The 22,135-nt window shown below is 45.3% G+C and overlaps 1 protein-coding gene across 2 annotated transcripts in view; it reads right to left on the bottom strand.

The window, feature by feature from the left end:
- PHC3 (polyhomeotic homolog 3) overlaps positions 1-22,135 on the bottom strand; it is a 146,169-nt gene that overhangs the window by 69,168 nt on the left and 54,866 nt on the right. For both annotated transcript variants that reach the window (XM_040349330.1, XM_040349331.1), the window contains exon 6: positions 10,047-10,148. In XM_040349330.1, coding sequence (XP_040205264.1) covers positions 10,047-10,148 — 102 coding nt within the window. The remainder of the gene's footprint in view (positions 1-10,046; positions 10,149-22,135) is intronic.

Consider the following 22,135-nt stretch of genomic DNA (forward strand, 5'->3'; position numbering starts at 1 on the left):
TACTGTGAAAATTACAATTGCAGTTTGGGACTGCACTAGGGGGCGCTGAAGGGGTTAAGTGTGACCTCATATGTGTTTCTAACTGTAGGGGGGCGGGGCTGGACGTGTGACGTCATTGATCGCCTTTACCTATATCAGGGAACAGGCGATCAATGACAGCGCCACTGTGAAGAATGGGGAAGGTGTGTTTACACACACCTCTCCCCGTTCTTCAGCTCCAGGGACCGATCGCGGGACTCTAGTGGTCATCGGGTCCGCAGGTCACGCGGTCACGGAGCTTCAGGTCGGGGGCACGCCGCGACCCACGGCTGGGCATTTAACAATTGCGTACAGGTACGTGATTGTGCCCAGCCGTGCCATTCTGGTGACGTATATCGGCGTTAGGCGGTCCTTAAGTGGTTAACAGGTGAGTCTGCAACTAATGGGTTGCTGTGACAGGAAGAACATCCTGCACAGTTAATTACAATAGTGAGCATAGGACCCGTTTCCCTCTTTTTACTAGCTTAAAGGAACCTATATAGAAAATAAAAAACAAACCTTTACAACCCCTTTAAGTTTATCACACTTAACCTTCATTTTGGACTTTGCTTTGCTCGTTATTGGGTATGTCCATATGCAATATACACGTACAGACAACATTTCTATCCAACATTAACACATTTGCTACTGGCTGAAAACTGTCAGACACCTTTTTCACACCAATGAACAATCATTCAGAACCTTATTTAATAAAAAGAGTGCTTATTTTTAAAGAGTATGGTGGGGAGATTTACCTTTAGTTCCTATCCTGAAAAAGCAGCAGGAAATAAAGCAATTGTCTCTCTAAAGTAAACTCAATTTCCATGTTGGATCACAGGAACAAGATTTCCAAATGGAGGATCCCCCCTCACCTCTATGATATTCCTTAATTTTTTGTCTGTAATAATTGTGTAACTGTAATGTCTGTCTTCTTTTTTTTAAGCGCTGCGCAAACTGTTGGCGCATTATAAAACCTGTATAATAATAATAATGATCACTAACACAAATAAAGGGGTTAAATATCCCTACTGGGAACACAGACAGCAATTAAAGATTTGAGGGTCTAACAACCCAGCAGCCAAAACGGATTCACTGTTTGAGCCAGATTGTGTCCTGATCTTCACCTGCCACCCATTTAGCCTTACAGTGCATCCAGAAAGTATTCACAGTGCGTCAATTTTTCCACATTTTATGTTACAGCCTTATTTAAAAAATGGAATCAATTCATTATTTTCCTCAAAATTTTACAAACAATACCCCATAATAACAATGTAAAAGAAGTTTGTTTGAAATCTTTGCAAATTTATTAAAAATAAAAAAATGAAAGCAATCAGATGTACATAAGTATTCACAGCCTTTGCCATGAAAATCAAAATTGAAAGCCCAAGGCACGATGCTTCATGTTTGGTGGGAGTGCCCCAGAATCAGGGGGTTTTGGAACAGAATATTTTGCCTTATCAGAAAAGTCACGGGGGTACCGCTGGTGAAGTCTCCGCAGATAGCTCTGCTGGGATCCGAGATCCCTCGGGTCTCCAAACCCATACAAAAACTGATAGCTTTCATGCTCATAGGAGCTAAAACCACTTTAGCGGCGGCCTGGAAGCAACCTAGGGTCTCTTTCTTGGCAGCTAAGGGGAAGATTTCATGGATCATGACACAGGAAAAAATGGTCAGCTCCATCTCTAATACAAGCGATAATTTTGAGGCCACATGGGAGCCTTGGGCCAGACATGTTGGCGTATCTCTATCGCCGGGTCATGCGCCGTCCCCTTCGGGCACTTAACTAGCCTACTGGCAATCATTCTTTCTCATTTGCTCTATCTTTCTTTTTTCCTCTCTTTCTCTTTCCCTCCTTCTTTTATGCTAACCTTGGTACATTCTCCTCCTCGAGATCTTTGATTTAGTTATCATACTAGTCTGTTAATAGGCAATACTTTCATGGGAGCGCCCTGGGAGAGGGGGAGAGTATGGTGGGGAGTGGGAGGTCTTTTTCTTCACAGGTCCCTTGGGAAGGGATGGGCTGTCTAGCGCTCTTCTCCACATTTTGGGCGGGGTCCTAGGTTATCTGGGGTCACAGAAGTCTCTTACCAATACTTAGTTATGCTACCCATTTATCCGACACAGTTTGCTCCCTTTACGGGGTGTCGGATGAGACTCTGTACGGAAAGCGTTGATTGGGTTCCCCGCCCCTCTTTAGCCCAGCCTACATATAGTTGAGTAGGGGATCTCCTACGGGGACATCGATTTATATTTTAATTGCTCCCCCTTTATGGTGCTAGATTAATCTAAAATGAAAATTGAAGTTTGTATTGTATCTTCACTATTTATTTGTCGTTGACTTTTTGACATGGAATGTACTGAGAGCTTCATGTTGTACATTGTATTAATTTATTTCTTCATCAATAAAATAAAACATTAAAGTGAAAATCAAAATTGAGCTCAGGTGCATCCTGTTTCCACTGATCATCCCTGAGTTGGAGTCCACCTGTGGTAAATTCAGTTGATTGGACCTGCTTTGGAAAGGCACACACCTGTCTATATAAGGTCCCACAGTTAACAGTGCATGTCAGAGCACAAACCAAGCCATGAAGTCCAAGGAATTGTGTGCAGACCCCCTAGACAGGATTGTATCGAGGCACAGATCTGACACCAATATTGTTTTTTTTTTATGGTGTTCACCGATACCAATTTAGGTGGATTTTACTGTGGCCACTAGCACCATTGATGACTCTAACTTCTCTTTAGTGAGCATTGCGGTACAGTGTAAAAGAATGGAGCAAAACCAAAATGGTCTGGTGAGTAATAGCCTGTTAATTTTGAATAGGCTGCCTAATTTGACACAATGCACATAAATGCGCTGCTATTGTTGTGCCCTATGGAAGTATGAGGGGCTGCACCAGAGGTCCGCTACCGTTTTCCAGTTGACCACCACTGGTTTAACTCTTCTATATACTTCTCAATACAAAAACAAAAAAGCAGTATATAATGGGTTCTTCCCGGTTGCTCTATTGAGTTACTTCACTTAAGATTTTTCTCTACAGAACAAAGGTGTCATTTCATATCAGGTTTAAAAACTTGAAACCAGAGAAACCAAAAGTAAGCCGGGTGACACTGGATTATTTGCTTATACCTTCATCTGAATAATTCAACACACAGCTTCTCACCCTTTTTGTTCTTTGGGAAAGTCAACAAGACAAAGCTCACACTGAAAGGAAGGAAGGTCTATTGGTAACAAGTCAGCTGATAAAGGTAACAAGCTATAATGCCTGTAAATAAATATGTAAAAATATTACACATTCAATTAAATTGCAACTGTAAGCTGTATGCAATATAAAATTACTTCTGCTTATTAGTTTTTATTTTATTTTCAAAATGGAAAACTCACAGTTACCTTTGAAAATCATCTTTTCTGAATAGCATGTACTCTGTGAAAACAATAGACTGTTTAAATTACATCTATCATTGCAGGCCAGTCCCATGCAAACTGGAGAGGAATGCACAGACACCAATTTAGAACTTTGTATTGGAATATTGGCTCAACCCAGATGGTAGCTTGCTCCTGTGATGTTGGAGGTGAACAGTAACGGCTGGGAGTGTCCTAACAACAAGGCAGGATGAAGGGATGCAATCTCTGGGGGAACTTCAGTCAGGTATCATGAGGTATGCAAATGGCCAAGGACATTATTTAAACAAAGATGCTCAGTTTGTTGTTTTTGATGTGCCTTAAAAAAGTATTCATACCCCTTGAAATGTTCTACATTTTGTCATGTTACAACCAAAAACGTAAATGTATTTTATTGGGATTCTATGTGATAGACCAACACTAAGTTGACTCATAATTGTGATGTGAAATGAAAATGATAAATGGTTTTCCACATTTTTTACAAATAAATATCCAAAAAGTATGGCATGCATTTGTATTCAGCCCCCCTTTACTCTGATACCCCTAACTAAAATCTAGTGGAAACAATTGCCTTTAGAAGTCACCTAATTAGTAAATAGAGTCCACCTGTGTCTAATTTCATCTCAGTATATATATATATATATATATATATATATATATATATATATATATATATATATATATATATATATATATATATATATTGAAGCCCTCAGAGGTTTGTTAGAGAACCTTGGTGAACAAACAGCATCATGAAGGCCAAGGAACACACAAGACAGGTCAGGGATAAAGTTGTGGAGAAGTTTAACCACTACAGACCCGCGCTATAGCCGAATGACGGCTTCAGCGCGGATCTGAATATCCAACAGGCCGTCAATTGACGGCCGCCCCTTTGGCCGTTCCCCGCGCGCGCTCCAGAGCGCGCTGCGGGGAAAGTCTGTGTTGGCCGTGTCACTTGGACACAGCCAATCACAGATCGCCGCGAACGGCCAATCAGAGTGGCTGTTTGCGATGCGATCTGTGCGGCCAATGAGAGATGATCTCATATGTAAATATATGAGATCATTTCTCATTGCCGGCTCACACAGAGACAGCGGTGCTGTCTCTGGAGAGGAGACCGATCTGTGTCCCTTGTACATAGGGACATAGATCGGTCACCCCCCCAGTCACCCCCCCTCCCCCACAGTTAGAACACTAAGCAGTATACACATTTAACCCCTTCCTCACCCCCTAGTGTTAACCCCTTCCCTGCCAGTCACATTTATACAGTAATTAGTGCATTTTTATAGCACTGATCGCAGTATAAATGTGAATGGCGCCAAAAATGTTTCAAAAGTGTCCGATGTGTCCGCCATAACGTCGCAGTCGCAATAAAAATCGCAGATCGACCGCCATTTCTAGTAAAAAAAAAAAAATAAAAAAATAATAATTCTGTCCCCTATATTGTAGGCGCTATAACTTTTGCGCAAACCAGTCGCTTATTGCGATTTTTTTTTTTTTTTACCAAAAATATGTAGAAGAATACGTATCGCCCTAAACTGAGAAAAAAAATTTGTTTTTTTTTTAAAAACTGGGATATTTATTATAGCAACAAGTAAAAAATATTGTATTTTTTTTCAAAATTGTCGCTCTTTTTTGTTTATAGCGCAAAAAATAAAAACCGCACAGGCGATCAAATACCACCAAAAGAAAGCTCTATTTGTGGGGAAAAAAGGACGCCAATTTTGTTTGGGAGCCATGTCGCACGACAGCGCAATTGTCAGTTAAAGCGACGCAGTGCCGGAAGCTGAAATTTCACCTGGGCAGGAGGGGGGTATATGTGCCCGGTAAGCAAGTGGTTAAAGCAGGGTTAGGTTACAAAAACACATCCCAAGCTTTGAACATCTCACAAAGCACTGTTCAATCCATCATCTGAAAATGGAAAGGGTATGGCACAACTGCAAACCTACCAAGACATGGCCCTCCACCTAAACTGACTAAAAAAAAACAGGCCAGGTAAGGAGAGCATTAATCAGAGAAGCAGCCAAGAGGCCCACGGTAACTCTGGAGGAGCTGCAGAAATTCACAGCTCAGGTGGGAGAATCTGTCCACAGGACAACTATTAGTCGTGCACTCCACAAATCTGGCCTTTATGGAAGAGTGGCAAGAAGAAAGCCATTGCTGAAAGAAAGCCATAAGACGTCCTGTTTGCCGTTTGAAATAAGCCATGTGGGGGACACAGCAAACATGGGGGAGAGGGTGCTCTGATCAGATGAGACTAAAATTTTACTTTTTGGCCTAAAAGCAAAATGCTATGTGTAGCAGAAAACGAACACTGCACTTCACCCTGAACACACCATCCCCACTGTGAAACATGGTGGTGGCAGCATCATGTTGTGGGCATGCTTTTCTTCAGCAGGGACAGGGAAGCTGGATAGATCCAAATACAGGGCAATTGTCATGTGTAAGCCAGCCCACTAGATGGTGGTAGCGGCACATCGGCGCACGCAATCTTGGCAGGGGTGCATCGGCACGGGCACGCGCAATCACGGCACTTTGATGCACACGAGCAGCGCGCGGGCACGTGCTGACACCATTTTGGCGACGAACTATATTTAATGGAGCTGACACTAGGGCCTCTTGCTGTTCGGTCTACAGCGTGTCCTGAGACTTACCTGATACCCGTTACCTGATTACCTACCAGTTCCTGTGACCCGGCTAGCTCCTGATTATCCCTGACCTCTGCCTGCCCCGACCTCGTCTCTGCCTGTCCCTCTGATCTGTCTGCTGCCCGCCAGTTGCAAAACCGGCTTGGACCACGACTCTGCTCCTGCTCTGACTCAGTACCTGATCCGCCCGCCAGTGTATGACCCGGCCTGTCTGAACCTGCTTGTGTCTGTACTACAGTACACCTCCCTCAGTTGCTGATCCCCGCTTCCTGCACCAAGCTCCCAGTCATTTACTGTCCAGTCTTCTTCAGCACCGCTGACACCATCCCGGAGTGCACAGGAGTCCAGCCCAGCACCAGCGTTCCCGTCAGGCGCTTGTGCGACTCTGCACTCTCGGGTTCCCTGTTCACTCTACCAGGGGCTCCGGAGTCAGAGGAGCAAGAGTAGCCGTTCCCTGCACATCAGGCTCCACTACCAGGTACGTGACAGCAATCTTAAAAGAAAACCTGTTAGAGTCTGCAAAAAGACTTGAGACTGGGGTGGAGGTTCACCTTCCAGCAGGACAACGACCCTAAACATACAGCCAGAGCTACAATGGAATGATTTAGATCAAAGCATATTCATGTGTTAGAATGGCCAGTCACAGTCCAGGTCTAAATCTAATTGAAAATCTGTGGTAAGTCTTGAAAATTGTTGTTCACAGACGCTCTCCGTCCAATTTGACAGAGCTTGAGCTATTTTGCAAAAAAGAGTGGGCAAACATTTCACTCTAGCAGGGGCGTCATTAGGGGTGGGCTGAGGAGGCTGGAGCCCCGGATGGGTAGTCGAAAAGCCCAGAGTCTCCGGGAAACCCGAAGTTAATTAGTAGCCCCGAGCGCCGCCGAGCAGAGACCATTCTTTTACTGAGTGTCCCCGAAGACACAGCAGGTCCCGCCTTTTGGAACCTGCAGCGCCTATGATGGACGCCCCACTGATCCAATGAGGGACCACGGGACATGTGACGTCCATCATAGGCGCTGCAAGCTCAGAAGGTGTGAATTACAATGCCGCCCGGCACGCCATGATGTGGCTCTCCTCCTCGGCTCCTGAGGGCTGCATCTGTAACTGTATGACAGGGTCACGGTCACCTCAAGCACATTGGGCGCGCCAGCGTCGCACCCCACATCCCAGCTCCCTGCTCTGTTCAGCGGCTCTCCTTTCCTCCTCTGCTCCTGAGCCTCCTCGAGTCCTCTGGCTGCATCTCTACCACGGCTGAGGTAGGTCACTCAGTGTCAGTGTATGTTGGTCAGTGATTGCGTATGTAGGTCAGGTCAGTGTAGTCAGGTCAGTGTAGTCAGGTCAGGTCAGTGTATGCAGGTCAGGTTAGTGTAGGCAGGTTAGGTCAGTGTAGTCAAGTCAGGTCAGTGTAGTCAAGTCAGGTCAGTGTAGTCAGGTCAGTGTAGTCAGGACAGGTCAGTGTAGTCAGGTCACTGGTCAGTGTAGGCAGGTCAGGTCAGTGTATGCAGGTCAGGTCAGTGTAGGCAGGTCAGGTCAGTGTAGGCAGGTCAGTGTATGCAGGTCACTGGTCAGTGTATGCAGGTCAGTGTATGCAGGTCAGGTCAGTGTATGCAGGTCAGTGTAGTCAGGTCAGTGTAGTCAGGTCAGGTCAGTGTGTGCAGGTCAGGTCAGTGTGTGCAGGTCAGGTCAGTGTAGGCAGGTCAGGTCAGTGTAGGCAGGTCAGTGTGGTCAGGTCAGTGTAGTCAGGTCAGTGTAGTCCGGTCAGGTCAGTGTATGCAAGTCAGGTTAGTGTATGCAGGTCACTGGTCTGTGTATGCAGATCAGGTCAGTGTAGTCAGGTCAGTGTAGTCAGGTCAGTGTATGCAGGTCAGGTCAGTGTATGCAGGTCAGGTCAGTGTATGCAGGTCAGGTCAGTGTGTGCAGGTCAGGTCAGTGTGTGCAGGTCAGGTCAGTGTGTGCAGGTCAGGTCAGTGTATGCAGGTCAGGTCAGTGTATGCAGGTCAGTGTAGTCAGGTCAGTGTAGTCAGGACAGGTCAGTGTAGTCAGGACAGGTCAGTGTATGCAGGTCAGGTCAGTGTATGCAGGTCAGGTCAAGTCAGTGTAGTCAGGTCAGGTCAGTGTAGTCAGGTCAGGTCAGTGTAGTCAGGTCAGTGTAGTCAGGTCAGGTCAGTGTATGCAGGTCAGTGTAGTCAGGTCAGGTCAGTGTATGCAGGTCAGTGTAGTCAGGACAGGTCAGTGTTAGTGTATGCAGGTTATGTCAGTGTGTGTGTGTGTGTGTACTGACACACACACACTCAAGTAGGTCAGGGTATGTGTGTCAGGTAGGTCGCCCTGCGCCACTCCACCGACCGCGCCCGCACCCCCCCCCCCCGGCTTGGCTTCGGGCTGAAGCCCCTGGTCTTTTTGGCACCTAGAAACGCCCCTGCACTCTAGATGTGCAAAGTTTATACAGGACGGACATACTCAAAAGACTTGCAGCTGTAATTGCAGCATGGTGTATGGAAAAATTCCACGCTGCCCTGTGGGTAAGCAGCTAACACAACCAATAGACAAAATTGCAGGATACATAGAAGAAAAAAAACAGTGCTGGACTGTGTAAACAATATATGTAAAAATTATATAAATATAATAATAAAAAAACAATAAACAAGCAAATGTCTCTGAATAAGCTCAAAAGAGCAATCTTAAACAACTACAAGTCTATGCAGTGTTGGAGTAGAACTTCAAACTTAGTTAAAAAGGTCCAAACAAGGTGCGACTCTGCACTCTCGGGTTCAGGTTACAAAATTCAAGTGTTCCTACCTACATTAAACCTCTATATTTTATCAGTATTACACTATGTGCCCTCTCTTTCCTTATATTTTTCGATGCACATCACTCACATTGAGAGTATTTGGATCATCACCCTCCTAGAGATCACTTACCAGGACAGTTCCCCCTCTTCATGGTTGGATCCACCTGTTAAAGTTTGGAGCTCAGCTGAGGATCCAGTTACCAGTGGCCATATATACTAGCTTGTTTGACCCATTGAGCATATGCCCCTCTGGGTCCAAACTCTTCGGTAAGCCTCCTACATACAGGTGGTGGTTTTTCTCACTTCACTGTGGTTTGAATCCTTCACATTTGGACCTTTTTCACTAAGGCTGCATTCACATCTGAGCGACAGCCGCGTTCGCATGTAGCGGCGTATTTTGCCGCGAGTACAAAACTTTCACTTTTTTTTTTCTCAAAGTCTTCCCATTGCTGTCAATGGGAAAACGCCTATGTCGCCTGAAAAAGAGGGTTCGGGACTTTTTTTCAGGCGACAGGCGTTCGGCGTCTATGAGATGTGAACCATCTCCATAGACAGCAATGGGAATTCTCCCCTCGAGCGACAGAAGCGTCCGGCATCGGGCGTTTTGTCGCTCAGGTGTGAATGGGGTCTAAGTTTGAAATTATACTTCGACACTGCATAGACTTTTAGTTGTTTATGATTGAGCTTATTCAGAGACATTTGCTTGTTTATTGTTTTTTTATTATTAAATTTATATATTTTTTACATATTGTTCACACAGTTCAATACTGGGTTTTTTCACATATATGTGTATTTGTTTAATTTAGCGCTACACTTTTCTTGTTCTAGCTGTAATTGCAGCGAAAGGTGGTTCTACAAAGTATTGACTCAGGGGGGCTGAATACAAATGCACGCCACACTTTTCACATATTTATTTGTAAAAAAATTGGAAAACCATTTATCATTTTCCTTCCACTTCACAATTATGTGCCACTATGTGTTGGTCTATCACATAAAATCTGTTTACGTTTTTGGTTGTAATATGACAAAATGTGGAAAATTTCAAGGGGTATGAATACTATTTCAAGGCACTGTATATACAGATGCTCTTTACCTGGTAAAGGTGAACTGTGTCTTTAGGGACCCTGTCTAACCTGGGATGTGCAAGTTCTTTAGTGGTTGACTGACTATGGACTTAGCAGCTCACCTGAGTAGCTGATGACTGACAACAAGTTGAAGATGTTGACGATGAAATCACTGGAATGTCCGACTGCACAGTTGCAACAGTTGCAGCAGGTGTAAAAATGAGCTGTAAACCAATAAACAAATAAACATAAGGATAAAAAAGATACTATATGACCCAAGATCTTACCGAAGACAGTCTTCCACCTTTGCTGCTTTCACTGGAAAATGCTGTCTAGACCATGTATTTGACTTGTAATGTAACTATTTATTTAAATAAATGTCCAACAGTGAGTCATGTGTAGACATTAGGTGGTGCAAAACACATAAAGTACTTAATAAAAAAATAGTGCAAAAATACATAAAAAAATAGAAAAACAATACCTTGTTGCTAATTATCTGACAAATGTCATATACCTATACAAACTACATGAATTCAAAACTAATGAAAAGTCTATTAATTAATTCGAAAGAAGATAAAGTTCACCAATCTATGAGTGTATAGAAAATAACACAAATCTTTCATTAGTATTATGCCATGCATCATGCCTGTGTCTGTGATTACCACACCCAGAGGTGTGCTTAATCTCACTCACCAGAGGGTATATTGCCTCACAATTTGCAAAACCAGTTTTACAAATGATATAACTTCTGATAGGCACCCTCCCTGAAGAGGGAACAATCTGTCTACTATACATATATTAATAAAGACAATCATCCATGCCAGAAGAAAACATTATACTGGGCCTTGGTTATTAAAGTTTCTGAGAAAAGGAACTGTCTCTATTACACTGCAGCAATCAAAATCTTGATTTACAGAACAATGATGTTGATTTACTACAGGCAAAAACTGTTCACTTTGCAAAGGAAATTGCACTTTGCAAGAGACTTTTACCCAAAAAGTCCTACTGGTTGATATGAAGCATCATAAATGGCTCTTATCAAAGAGGCGCTGAAAAATGAAGAGTATTACCTGAAGCTCCACCAAGAATATTTTTTTTAAATGCTGACCTTGTGTGTGTCCCAGGAGACATCATCCATTCATGTCGCGCCGCACGGCTCGCGCATGCACAGTAGGGAATCAGGGGTTGTAGCCGGAAGGCTCCACTTCCCGATTCCCTCACCGTGGATGGCGGCGGGGCAGCTGAGACCCGAACGATTGCTCAGCTTCGGCTGCCGTCATCGAGGGAACCCTGGATAGGTAAGTCTCCTTATTAAAAGTCAGCAGCTACAGTGTTAGTAGCTGCTGACTTTTAATTGTTTTTTTTTTTCTAACCGGACCTCCGCTTTAATATTGTACAGCTATAAAATTTCCCTTTACTCCTAGAATATCTTATATGGCGACAAACAAAATGTGAAAATTTCCATGGGCTCCAGGACTGGTGGGTCTGTTGCCCCTGAAAACAGGACAAATCAACAATAAACTAACACAAGCAAATATAAGTAAACTATCACTCAATGGGCACTGATAAAATTGATTAAATCGGTAATAATCTCAGAGCCAACATTTATTATATTGCAGCTTACCAAATCTTATGCCGCGTACACACGACCATTTTCAATGCTCTAGAAAAAACGTTTTTTTTACGCGATTCTTGTCAAGCCTGCCTTGCATACACACGATTGTGAAAAAAAAAATGCTTGAGCAAAGTGCGGTGACGTACAACATGTACGACGGCACTATAAAGGGGAAGTTCCATTCGGATGGCGCCACCCTTGGGGCTGCTTTTGCTGATTTTGTGTTAGTAAAAGCTTGGTGAGAGACGGTTCGCGCTTTTCAGTCTTCATGCTTTTCAGTCTGTTACAGCGTGACGAATGTGCTATCTCCATTACGAACTCTAGTTTTACCAGAACGAGCGCTCCCCTCTCATAACTTGCTTCTGAGCATGCGCGTTTTCTTCACGTCGTTAAAGCCTACACACAACCTTTTTCACGACGTGAAAAACGATGCGAAAAATTAGAGCATGTTCTAAATTTTTAATGCCCACGTCATGAAAAATGCTCTGGAGCCTACACACGATCGTTTTTAATGACCATTTAAAAAAAAAAAAAAGTTTCACGTCATGAAAAACGGTCGTGTGTACGATGCATCAGATGTAATGACTGCATTCGTTTTTCTTTGTTAGACTTTTTTTCTTCTATTTTCATCTGCTGAACCAGCCAGCAAGGCTGTTGTTTTTCAAAATAACAAGCTGTCCAACAGAATGTATCAGTTTACATGGATGTAAAAAAATGGGATTTTTGTACTCACCGTAAAATCCTTTTCTCTGAAGTTCATGGACGGACACAGCATTATTATACTTGACAGTAGAGTTATATGCCATCTATCAGGAGAGGACTAGGCAGACATGTTAAACAGTTAAAAAACATGTAACAACAGCAAAGCTGAACAGTACCGCCCAGGGGGCGGTCCCTCTGGCTATAACCCCTCACCCTGCAATCAGCAGCTCAGTTCATCAAATTGCAGTACAAACATAAAAAGGAGAGGAGAGGTGGGTGCTGTGAGAAAAGGATTTTACAGGGAGTAAAATACACTCCGCCTTACACACCTGTGAGACAGACGCTTGATGTCGGAAGGCCCAGGAGGCACCTATTGCCCTGGTCGAATGTGCCGTGACAGGAAAGGGAGGCTCCCGCCCCTTTAGGGCATAAGCCTGAATCACGATCTGTCTGATCCACCGAGAAATGGTGGTCGACGAGACCGCCAGGCCATTCTTTGGACCAGTCACCGATACAAACAGTGAGTCTGACCTCCGAAACGGAGCCGTAGCAGACAGATACACCCGCAGAGCTTGGACCACATCCAAGGAATGTAAAGCAACCTCTTTGGGATGCGACGGCTGAGGACACAAGGATGGCTGCACAATGTCCTCATTTAGATGAAAAGCCGAAACAACATTCGGAAGAAACTAAGGCCCCGTACAGACGACCGAACATGTTCGGTCGTCTGTACAGCCGAGCGCACAGGATTCCAGCATACATTTGCCCGCCGGGCCTTTTTCGAGCGGGCAAATATTCTGTTTAGAAACATGCCCGCTGGAATCCTGTCCGTCGGACATGTTCGGTCGTCTGTACAGACCTACCGTACATGTCCGAGTGGCCGCCATCCCTCGCATGCGTCGAATGACTTTGACGCATGCGTAGAAGCATTGAACTGCCAGGGCCGCGCACGTCGCCGCGTATCGAGTACGCGTGGATTTCTGTATGATGGTGTGTACAGCCATCATACAGAAATCTCCGGGCAGACATGTACGCTGAAAACGGTCCGGCGGACCGTTTTCATCGTACATGTTTGCCCGTCTGTACGAGGCCTAAGGCTGCGGGCGTAGCACCGCCTTATCCTTGTGGAGGATCAAGTAGGGAGACTTGCAAGACAAGGCCGCCAGTTCAGAAACCCTCCTGACTGATGTAATAGCCACCAGAAAGGCAACTTTCTGAGAGAGCGTCAAAAGGGGAATCTCTCCGATGTTCTCAAAGGGAGGTTTATGAAGTACCGAGAGCACCAGATTCAAATCCCACGGAGGTAGTGATGGACGAACCGGAGTGGCCACATGTCGAACCCCTTGCACAAACATTCTCACCAGTGGATGAGTCGCCAAGGGTCATGAAAAGAAAACAGCCAAGTCTGAAATCTGCCCCGTAATGGTGCTTAGGGCTAGTTTTTGATCCACACCATGCTGTAAAAACAGCAGGATCCTGGAAACCGAATAAGCCTGTGGGCACCACTCCATCTCCTCACACATAGAGATGTAGGCCTTCCACGTGCAATGATAGATCTTCCGAGAAGATTTCACTTCCGTGCCCTCAGCATGGTGGAAATAACAGAGTCCGACAGGACTCTGTCCCTTAGTACCTGACTTTCAACAGCCAGGACTAGGGAAGCCCTGACTAGCTGACTTGCCCAGATTTGACAATTCAGGGACAACAAAGACTTGTCCCATTTGGACAGGATCTCCCTTTGCAAGACTCGAGCATGGAATTGAGCATATGGCACCGCCTCGAAAGTGGCCACCATGGGACCCAGGACCGAAGAGTCTGCAACCTCTCCAAGGGGAGGAAAACCTCTCACCTCTGAGGAGTCCAGAATTAAGCCAAGGTATTCCAGGCGCTGAGTCGGCACCAACACTGACTTCTGGAGGTTCAGTACCCAAACAAACTCTTGAAGGGTCTGACAGGCAATTGAGACATCCTCCTCTAATTCCGAGTCTGAAGCGGCTCTGAGCAGGAGGTCATCCAGGTAGCCCATGATAGCGATTCCTCGATGTCTCAGCAAAGCCAGAATCGGGACGAGCACCTTGGTGAAAACCCTTGGTGCCAACGCCAGGCCAAAGGGGAGAGCCACAAATTGGTAGTAGTCATCCCTGACTGCAAAGCACAGAAATCTCTGATGCCTGACATATACTGTATGGGCACATGCAAGTATGCATCCAAGGACACCAGAAAATCCCCCAGGTGGAGTGCAGCGACCACAGAGCGAACTGATTCCATCCTGAACCTTCGTACTTTCACAAAGGTGTTGAGGGCGTCCCGACGAGCCAGAATAAGATGAAGGTTTGAGGGAAATAATCTGTTTGGTGGACAAGAAAGAAACTCTATCTTGTACCCTGATGAAACCACTTCACAAACCCAATGGTCGGAAAGCAGGGAGGTCCTTTAAACTGCAAACTCACAAAGGTGACCCCCCACCCGAGAGACGGGCGGGGCAAACCTTCATGCGGTCGCAGATTTGTTCGCAGGCTTGTTTGGCTTGCGAACCCAGGGACGCTTTTGTCCCTCAGCTGGCCCTGTGTCGGCCTGGGACCGCTTACCTGCGGGCCCAGACTGACGAAAAAAACGCTTCTGAGCAGAAAAAGAGGGCCCTGGCCTACGGCGTGGCTCCTTGCCTTTTCCGGATTGTGGCAGCAGCATACTCTTACCCCCAGTGACATTCTTAATAATGTCGTCCAGCGAGGTTCCAAATAGCCTCTCTCCCTGGAAGGGCAAATCCGCCAGAGCCTTCTTGGAAGTCTGGTCGGCGGACCAGCATTTTAGCCAACTCAGGCGACGTAGTGCCACAGCAAATACGGAGGCTCTGGAAAGCAAGGGAGCTGTATCCAGGGTTGCATCACAGACATACAAAAAAAGAGTGCAATAGATGGGCCTAATATTGCACTACCGGCGCCCGATAACACTATAACACCTTTGATTAAAGTGACAGTGCCAAGAGTGAATAAAAAATACTAAAGAAATTGAAGAAAATACCAAAAGGTGATAATGGTATTTATCTATATAAAGCAGCTATTTAAATTAAACGGAGTACACCATTTAAAAGATGTGTAACAGAATATCTATAAATCACGTGAACAGCAGTTCAAAAGATAAAACAGCGCTAGTGAGTTGGTGAGTGCCCAGCTCAGAGGAAAGAATATATATATATATATATATATATATATATATATATATATATATATATATATATCCCAGTGGACTCAGAAGATGTGAGAGGTGATCAAACATAAGGTGTAAGTGCACCAAACATCTCAAAGAATGACACCCCTATACGTGGTTTACTCCCCCAAATGGGGTGCAGGCTTACCACAGCAAAGAAAATGACTCTGCAAGTACACCATCTGATCCTCCAGGTATTGTTAGGGGAAAAAACTCTCAGCCAGGAAACATGTAAAGGAATGGGGTTTAGGGATGTTTAGGTTGGTTGGTGAATATCCACGAGATGTCCTGTGTATTGTAAATTAATTGTAGGGAAACTTCAGAATACTAGGAGAGACCAATGAGGATGAGTCTCCTAGACCTGTGCGTTATTATGGCCAGACGTCCAGGTACTGTCCCCTGTTAATGCTTGTATTCAGCACTGGTGACCCAATGATCTGTTGGTTCTTCCAGTGGGAATATTACATTTATATCCAAAGGGTGGGAAGGTAGCCAATAATATTAAATCTCTGAGCTAGCAACACTATATAATTGATTCCAATGTGTAGCCTCAAAATATGATGTGCGATGAGTGCACAGATCCAGATAATGTGTACAAGATGTAAGACCTCCGCAATTGTTTATAAAATAAAAAGAGATTATTTTTTGTAATAAATGTGTAAGATGGTTAGGTGTTCCCCGTGACACCGTGCGTTAAGTGATATTGCAATACTATACTGTGGTTTAGATAAATGATCAAAAAATAAATGAAAATAATTAAAGATGCATAGTCCAGGACCCTGTGCAGGTAAGCAAGGTACGTTGTGTTATAAAAGCTCCCGTGTAAGTCTGCTCTAACAAAGAGCGTGTATATAAAGGTAGGTATCTGGACAAAATATAAAATAAAGTAAAATAACACCAAAAATTGAGACCGACAGTAGGAGTCGTCGGATAATAAGCAGAATTATGTGCAAAACATCAAAAAAATTGTTAAATGTATGTGTGAAAAAATGTGTATATCTTATTGATATATATTAACTATATAGTGAAATTCCAAATAATTTTGGAGAGAAGCATCAAAAAATAAATAAATAAGTTTAAAAATAAAAAATGATATACACCGTCCAGGCTAGACCATATATGAATGAAAAATAAATGAATAAATGGAAATAAACATTCTGGTAACCCTCATTGGGTGGTTGCTACAAGTTCTCTTAGTTAGTCAATGTCTCATGCGCTAATCAAAAAAAGGAAAACCAATGTGGAAACAATGTAGCACTGATGACAGAGTATATGTAGGAAAAATAGTGACTTCTTGTGATTTTCTTCCTGATGCTTTTTGGCGTGACTTTTGTGCTCCCCCTGTTGTGTCCCCACTCACCAGATGTTGGCACCCCTCAGGGCAAAAGGCAATGGTGGTGGTACCTCGTCGTCAGTTGATGCGCTGGTTTTTAATTGTATAGCATAGGAGAAATCCTTCTCACCTCTCCAGACGGTGTCACACTATGTGGATCCTTTCTTTTTTTCTTTTGTGATTGCCATCCTCTGGACACCTGGAAGCTGATTGGATTTACCCCCCCCCCCCCTCTGGAGAGGTGAGAAGGATTTCTCCTATGCTATACAATTAAAAACCAGCGCATCAACTGACGACGAGGTACCACCACCATTGCCTTTTGCCCTGAGGGGTGCCAACATCTGGTGAGTGGGGACACAACAGGGGGAGCACAAAAGTCACGCCAAAAAGCATCAGGAAGAAAATCACAAGAAGTCACTATTTTTCCTACATATACTCTGTCATCAGTGCTACATTGTTTCCACATTGGTTTTCCTTTTTTTGATTAGCGCATGAGACATTGACTAACTAAGAGAACTTGTAGCAACCACCCAATGAGGGTTCCCAGAATGTTTATTTCCATTTATTCATTTATTTTTCATTCATATATGGTCTAGCCTGGACGGTGTATATCATTTTTTATTTTTATACTTATTTATTTATTTTTTGATGCTTCTCTCCAAAATTATTTGGAATTTCACTATATAGTTAATATATATCAATAAGATATACACATTTTTTCACACATACATTTAACAATTTTTTTGATGTTTTGCACATAATTCTGCTTATTATCCGACGACTCCTACTGTCGGTCTCAATTTTTGGTGTTATTTTACTTTATTTTATATTTTGTCCAGATACCTACCTTTATATACACGCTCTTTGTTAGAGCAGACTTACACGGGAGCTTTTATAACACAACGTACCTTGCTTACCTGCACAGGGTCCTGGACTATGCATCTTTAATTATTTTCATTTATTTTTTGATCATTTATCTAAACCACAGTATAGTATTGCAATATCACTTAACGCACGGTGTCACGGGGAACACCTAACCATCTTACACATTTATTACAAAAAATAATCTCTTTTTATTTTATAAACAATTGCGGAGGTCTTACATCTTGTACACATTATCTGGATCTGTGCACTCATCGCACATCATATTTTGAGGCTACACATTGGAATCAATTATATAGTGTTGCTAGCTCAGAGATTTAATATTATTGGCTACCTTCCCACCCTTTGGATATAAATGTAATATTCCCACTGGAAGAACCAACAGATCATTGGGTCACCAGTGCTGAATACAAGCATTAACAGGGGACAGTACCTGGACGTTTGGCCATAATAACGCACAGGTCTAGGAGACTCATCCTCATTGGTCTCTCCTAGTATTCTGAAGTTTCCCTACAATTAATTTACAATACACAGGACATCTCGTGGATATTCACCAACCAACCTAAGCAGCGCCAACATCCCTAAACCCCATTCCTTTGCTAATTCCAGGTCTCCTTGAGGCTGGTCAGGGAGGCAGCAGCTTAATATTATTCCTAAGCGTGGATCCTTTCCCCTTATTTTTCCAGGAAACATGTAAGACAAATAAACAAACCAGTGATAGTGTGATATTGTCTATGTAGTAATCTAGCTAAGTAGGTAAAGACCAGAGGTTAATGCCCGTACAATAATAAACTGTTAAATGAACATATAAACAGGTAAGAATTCACCGCTGTCACCGCCGTCTTCTAGCCTCCAGGGGCCGCGCGCGTGCTATGCAGTGGCTGCGATATCCTAGACCGGACTGTGGTTGTTAGTTGGTGGAGCGCGGTGGAACGCAGGCTGTTTCTGAATGTAGCGCCGTTGTAAGACAAATAAACAAACCAGTCATAGTGTGATATTGTCTATGTAGTAATCTAGCTAAGTAGGTAAAGACCAGAGGTTAATGACCGTACAATAATAAACTGTTACATGAAGATATAAACAGGTAAGAATTCACCGCTGTCACCGCCGTCTTCTAGCCTCCAGGGGCCGCGCGCGTGCTATGCAGTGGCTGCGATATCCTAGACCGGACTGTGGTTGGTAGTTGGTGGAGCGCGGTGGAACGCAGGCTGTTTCTGAATGTAGCGCCGTTGTAGCCACGCCCTGACGCGTTTCGTCACTTCCGACTTCGACAGAGGGCGTGGCTACACAGCGCAGTCACTGTCCCTTTGTACTCCCTCAACAGCAGGCTATTGGTTGAGTACTGCCCGCCCTCCGGTCACGATTGGTTCTGCTCAGACCGGATAGACGGATCGACTTCAGCCGTGTTGTATGGAGTTCAGAAAGGGGGAAGTGAGATAAGGAAAACTACTGCATTTATCTCACTTATCTCACTTCCCCCTTTCCGTCTATCCGGTCTGAGCAGAACCAATCGTGACCGGAGGGCGGGCAGTACTCAACCAATAGCCTGCTGTTGAGGGAGTACAAAGGGACAGTGACTGCGCTGTGTAGCCACGCCCTCTGTCGAAGTCGGAAGTGACGAAACGCGTCAGGGCGTGGCTACAACGGCGCTACATTCAGAAACAGCCTGCGTTCCACCGCGCTCCACCAACTACCAACCACAGTCCGGTCTAGGATATCGCAGCCACTGCATAGCACGCGCGCGGCCCCTGGAGGCTAGAAGACGGCGGTGACAGCGGTGAATTCTTACCTGTTTATATCTTCATGTAACAGTTTATTATTGTACGGGCATTAACCTCTGGTCTTTACCTACTTAGCTAGATTACTACATAGACAATATCACACTATCACTGGTTTGTTTATTTGTCTTACATGTTTCCTGGCTGAGAGTTTTTTCCCCTAACAATACCTGGAGGATCAGATGGTGCATCACAGACATACTTAAGGCCATGCACCAATTGGTCGGCCAGTTCCACGCAGACCAGGGAAGCCTGTTGCTTCTCCAGCTCACGGTGTAACAATTTTGCCCATTCTGTAGGTGTCTGTGACACCAGGGCCGCGGCCAATACTGGCCGCAATGCTGACCCCAGCATCATGAACATGGACCGGGCCACCGCCTCGGACCTCCTATCTGCAGGATCCTTAAAGGCAGGGGTCCCCTCTACTGGAATCGTGGTTACCTTGTTCAACCTGGATACCGGGGGGTCCACAACCGGGGGAGAAGTCCATTTTTTTGGAGACTCTCCTCAAAAGGGTAATGGACCGCCATGCGTTTTGGGACCGAAAAGGCCCTCTGTGGTCGTTCCCATTCTTTATGTAACTTATTTTGATAAGTTTATAGACAAAGAAACACCTTAGCAGTGCGGGCCGGCTTGTGGGACCCAAAAGGGACCGACACCTCAATAGATGCCCCAGCCATATGCTCCAGTTTGAGGGTTTCCCGCACTGCGGTGATAAGTGCTCCAACAAGAGCCTTCTCCTGTGCTGACCTGGACACGGAGTCTTCCTCGCTGTCTGAATGGTCCTGGTCCTCATCCTCTGACACGTCAGAACAGGGGCCCCGTGTCACAGCCAGTCCCGAGTCTGAATCAGAGCTTTCCCCAGAAGATGGTTGGGGGAGGGGGCACTTTTTACCCCCTTACGCCCACACACTCTCCACCCTGGCAACAAAGGATTCCAGGACCGCCGACAAAGCATCCACAAGTACCACAGATGCAGGGGCACCAGTTGCTATCACAGGAATGTCTGGGGAAGAAGCGACAGCTTCTGACGCCATGCTGACCCAGCTCATCTGACAGCCACTTAGGGACTAAAGGTAAGGTACACAAAAGGCCCACCCTCCTGGCTGCTACAGACTGAGGGGTTCCGCAGAGTGACAATTACAGTTCTAGAGGCCAAAATCAATGCTAGCGCTACAAGAAGATGATCGCCGGCTGCCTCAGGAAAAAAAGAGCGTGAGCTACAATAAAATGTCCGCCAGCTGTATTAGCATTAGAAACAGCGCGGCTACAAGAAAATGGCCGCCAGCTGTATTAACATTAGAATCAGCGCGGCTACAAGAAAACGGCGCCGGCGCATCCAAAATGGCGCTGATCGCTTCTAAGGTAAATGAAAAGGCTGCAAAAACGCCGGGCCTCCGAGCGGGGGCCCCCCACATGGCAGACCACCCACAACTAAGAGCAGACACACACCGCAGCCCCCAGCCAGGACCCGGAGCCCCCCCCCAGGAACCCCCCGGTGAGATACACAGCAGGCCCAGCCAAATGCATGGGAAGGAGGGAAGGGACAGGGAGAGAGGAAAGGGAGGGCGAGACAACCCCCTAATCGACCACCCCAGGAATGCCCAGCTGTTCCATCCTGCCGAAACAAGAGGAATTGTACTTACCCGTCCTGCGGGGACTGCCGGATGCGTTCCTGACAGACCCATCACCGAGCAGTATGGAGTGGCTGTCGGCCACGGCCCACTGTGACTCGGACAGCAGTAGCCCGGTCATATGTGTGCCCTGGAGCATAGCTCACCGCCCACCCCTGGAGCAATGGGGTATGTCATGGCCCAGCGCGTAGCTAAAGGTCTGCTCACGCTCAATGGCCGGACTAGGGAGACTACAAGGATCTATATTATCCAGCCTGTCACCCAGCCGGCAGTTGATAGTAGATCTCAGGATCAAAAAGTAGAAATAAAAAAAAAAAAAAAAAAAAGTTCCTTAGGACCAATGGTCCCCAAGGAAGCCAGGTCTTTCTCTTATGCTAGGCAGAAAAAAACTGAGCTGCTAACTGCAGGGTGAGGGGTTATAGCCAGAGGGACAGCCCCCTGGGCGGTACTGTTCAGCTTTGCTGTTACATGTTTTTTAACTGTTTAACATGTCTGCCTAGTCCTCTCCTGATAGATGGCATATAACCCTACTGTCAAGAATAATGGAGCTGTGTCCGTTCATGAACAAAAGAGTAAACCATTTAACACTATCAGTGGTGCTTACAATGATCAGCTTTTATTTATTTATGGAAAACCCTTATCCCAAATTTTTTAAAAACTGTTTGTCAGGGAAGGTTCCCCCTGCTGGTGTTACTGCTATGTTATCCTTGGGCTGCAGTACTGGCGTCCACCAGCGGGGCGTTCTTAGCAGTGTGGAGCACACAGCCCTTCCTGCGTTCAGGTGTGACCTGAATGCAATCAGCACGCCTCTATAAATACCCGGCGTGTGTAATCACTCCTCGCCCTGGTATCGTCATACCTCCTGGACCTGAGCTTGTATTTGACCCTGATTTCTGGACCTGATCCTGATCCTTGATCCCTGCCTGGACTTGTCCTCCCTGTGTCCTGATTCCTGTTCCCTCTTGGATTCCTGCCCCGCAGCCTGTCCATCCATCCGCTCCCTGATCCGCTGTGTTCCCATCCTCACCCATCTGCTGACTTCCCCTGTGTATGACCTCGG

This window comes from Rana temporaria, chromosome 4, assembly GCF_905171775.1.
Source record: "Rana temporaria chromosome 4, aRanTem1.1, whole genome shotgun sequence".
NCBI classification, from domain to species: Eukaryota; Metazoa; Chordata; class Amphibia; order Anura; family Ranidae; genus Rana; species Rana temporaria.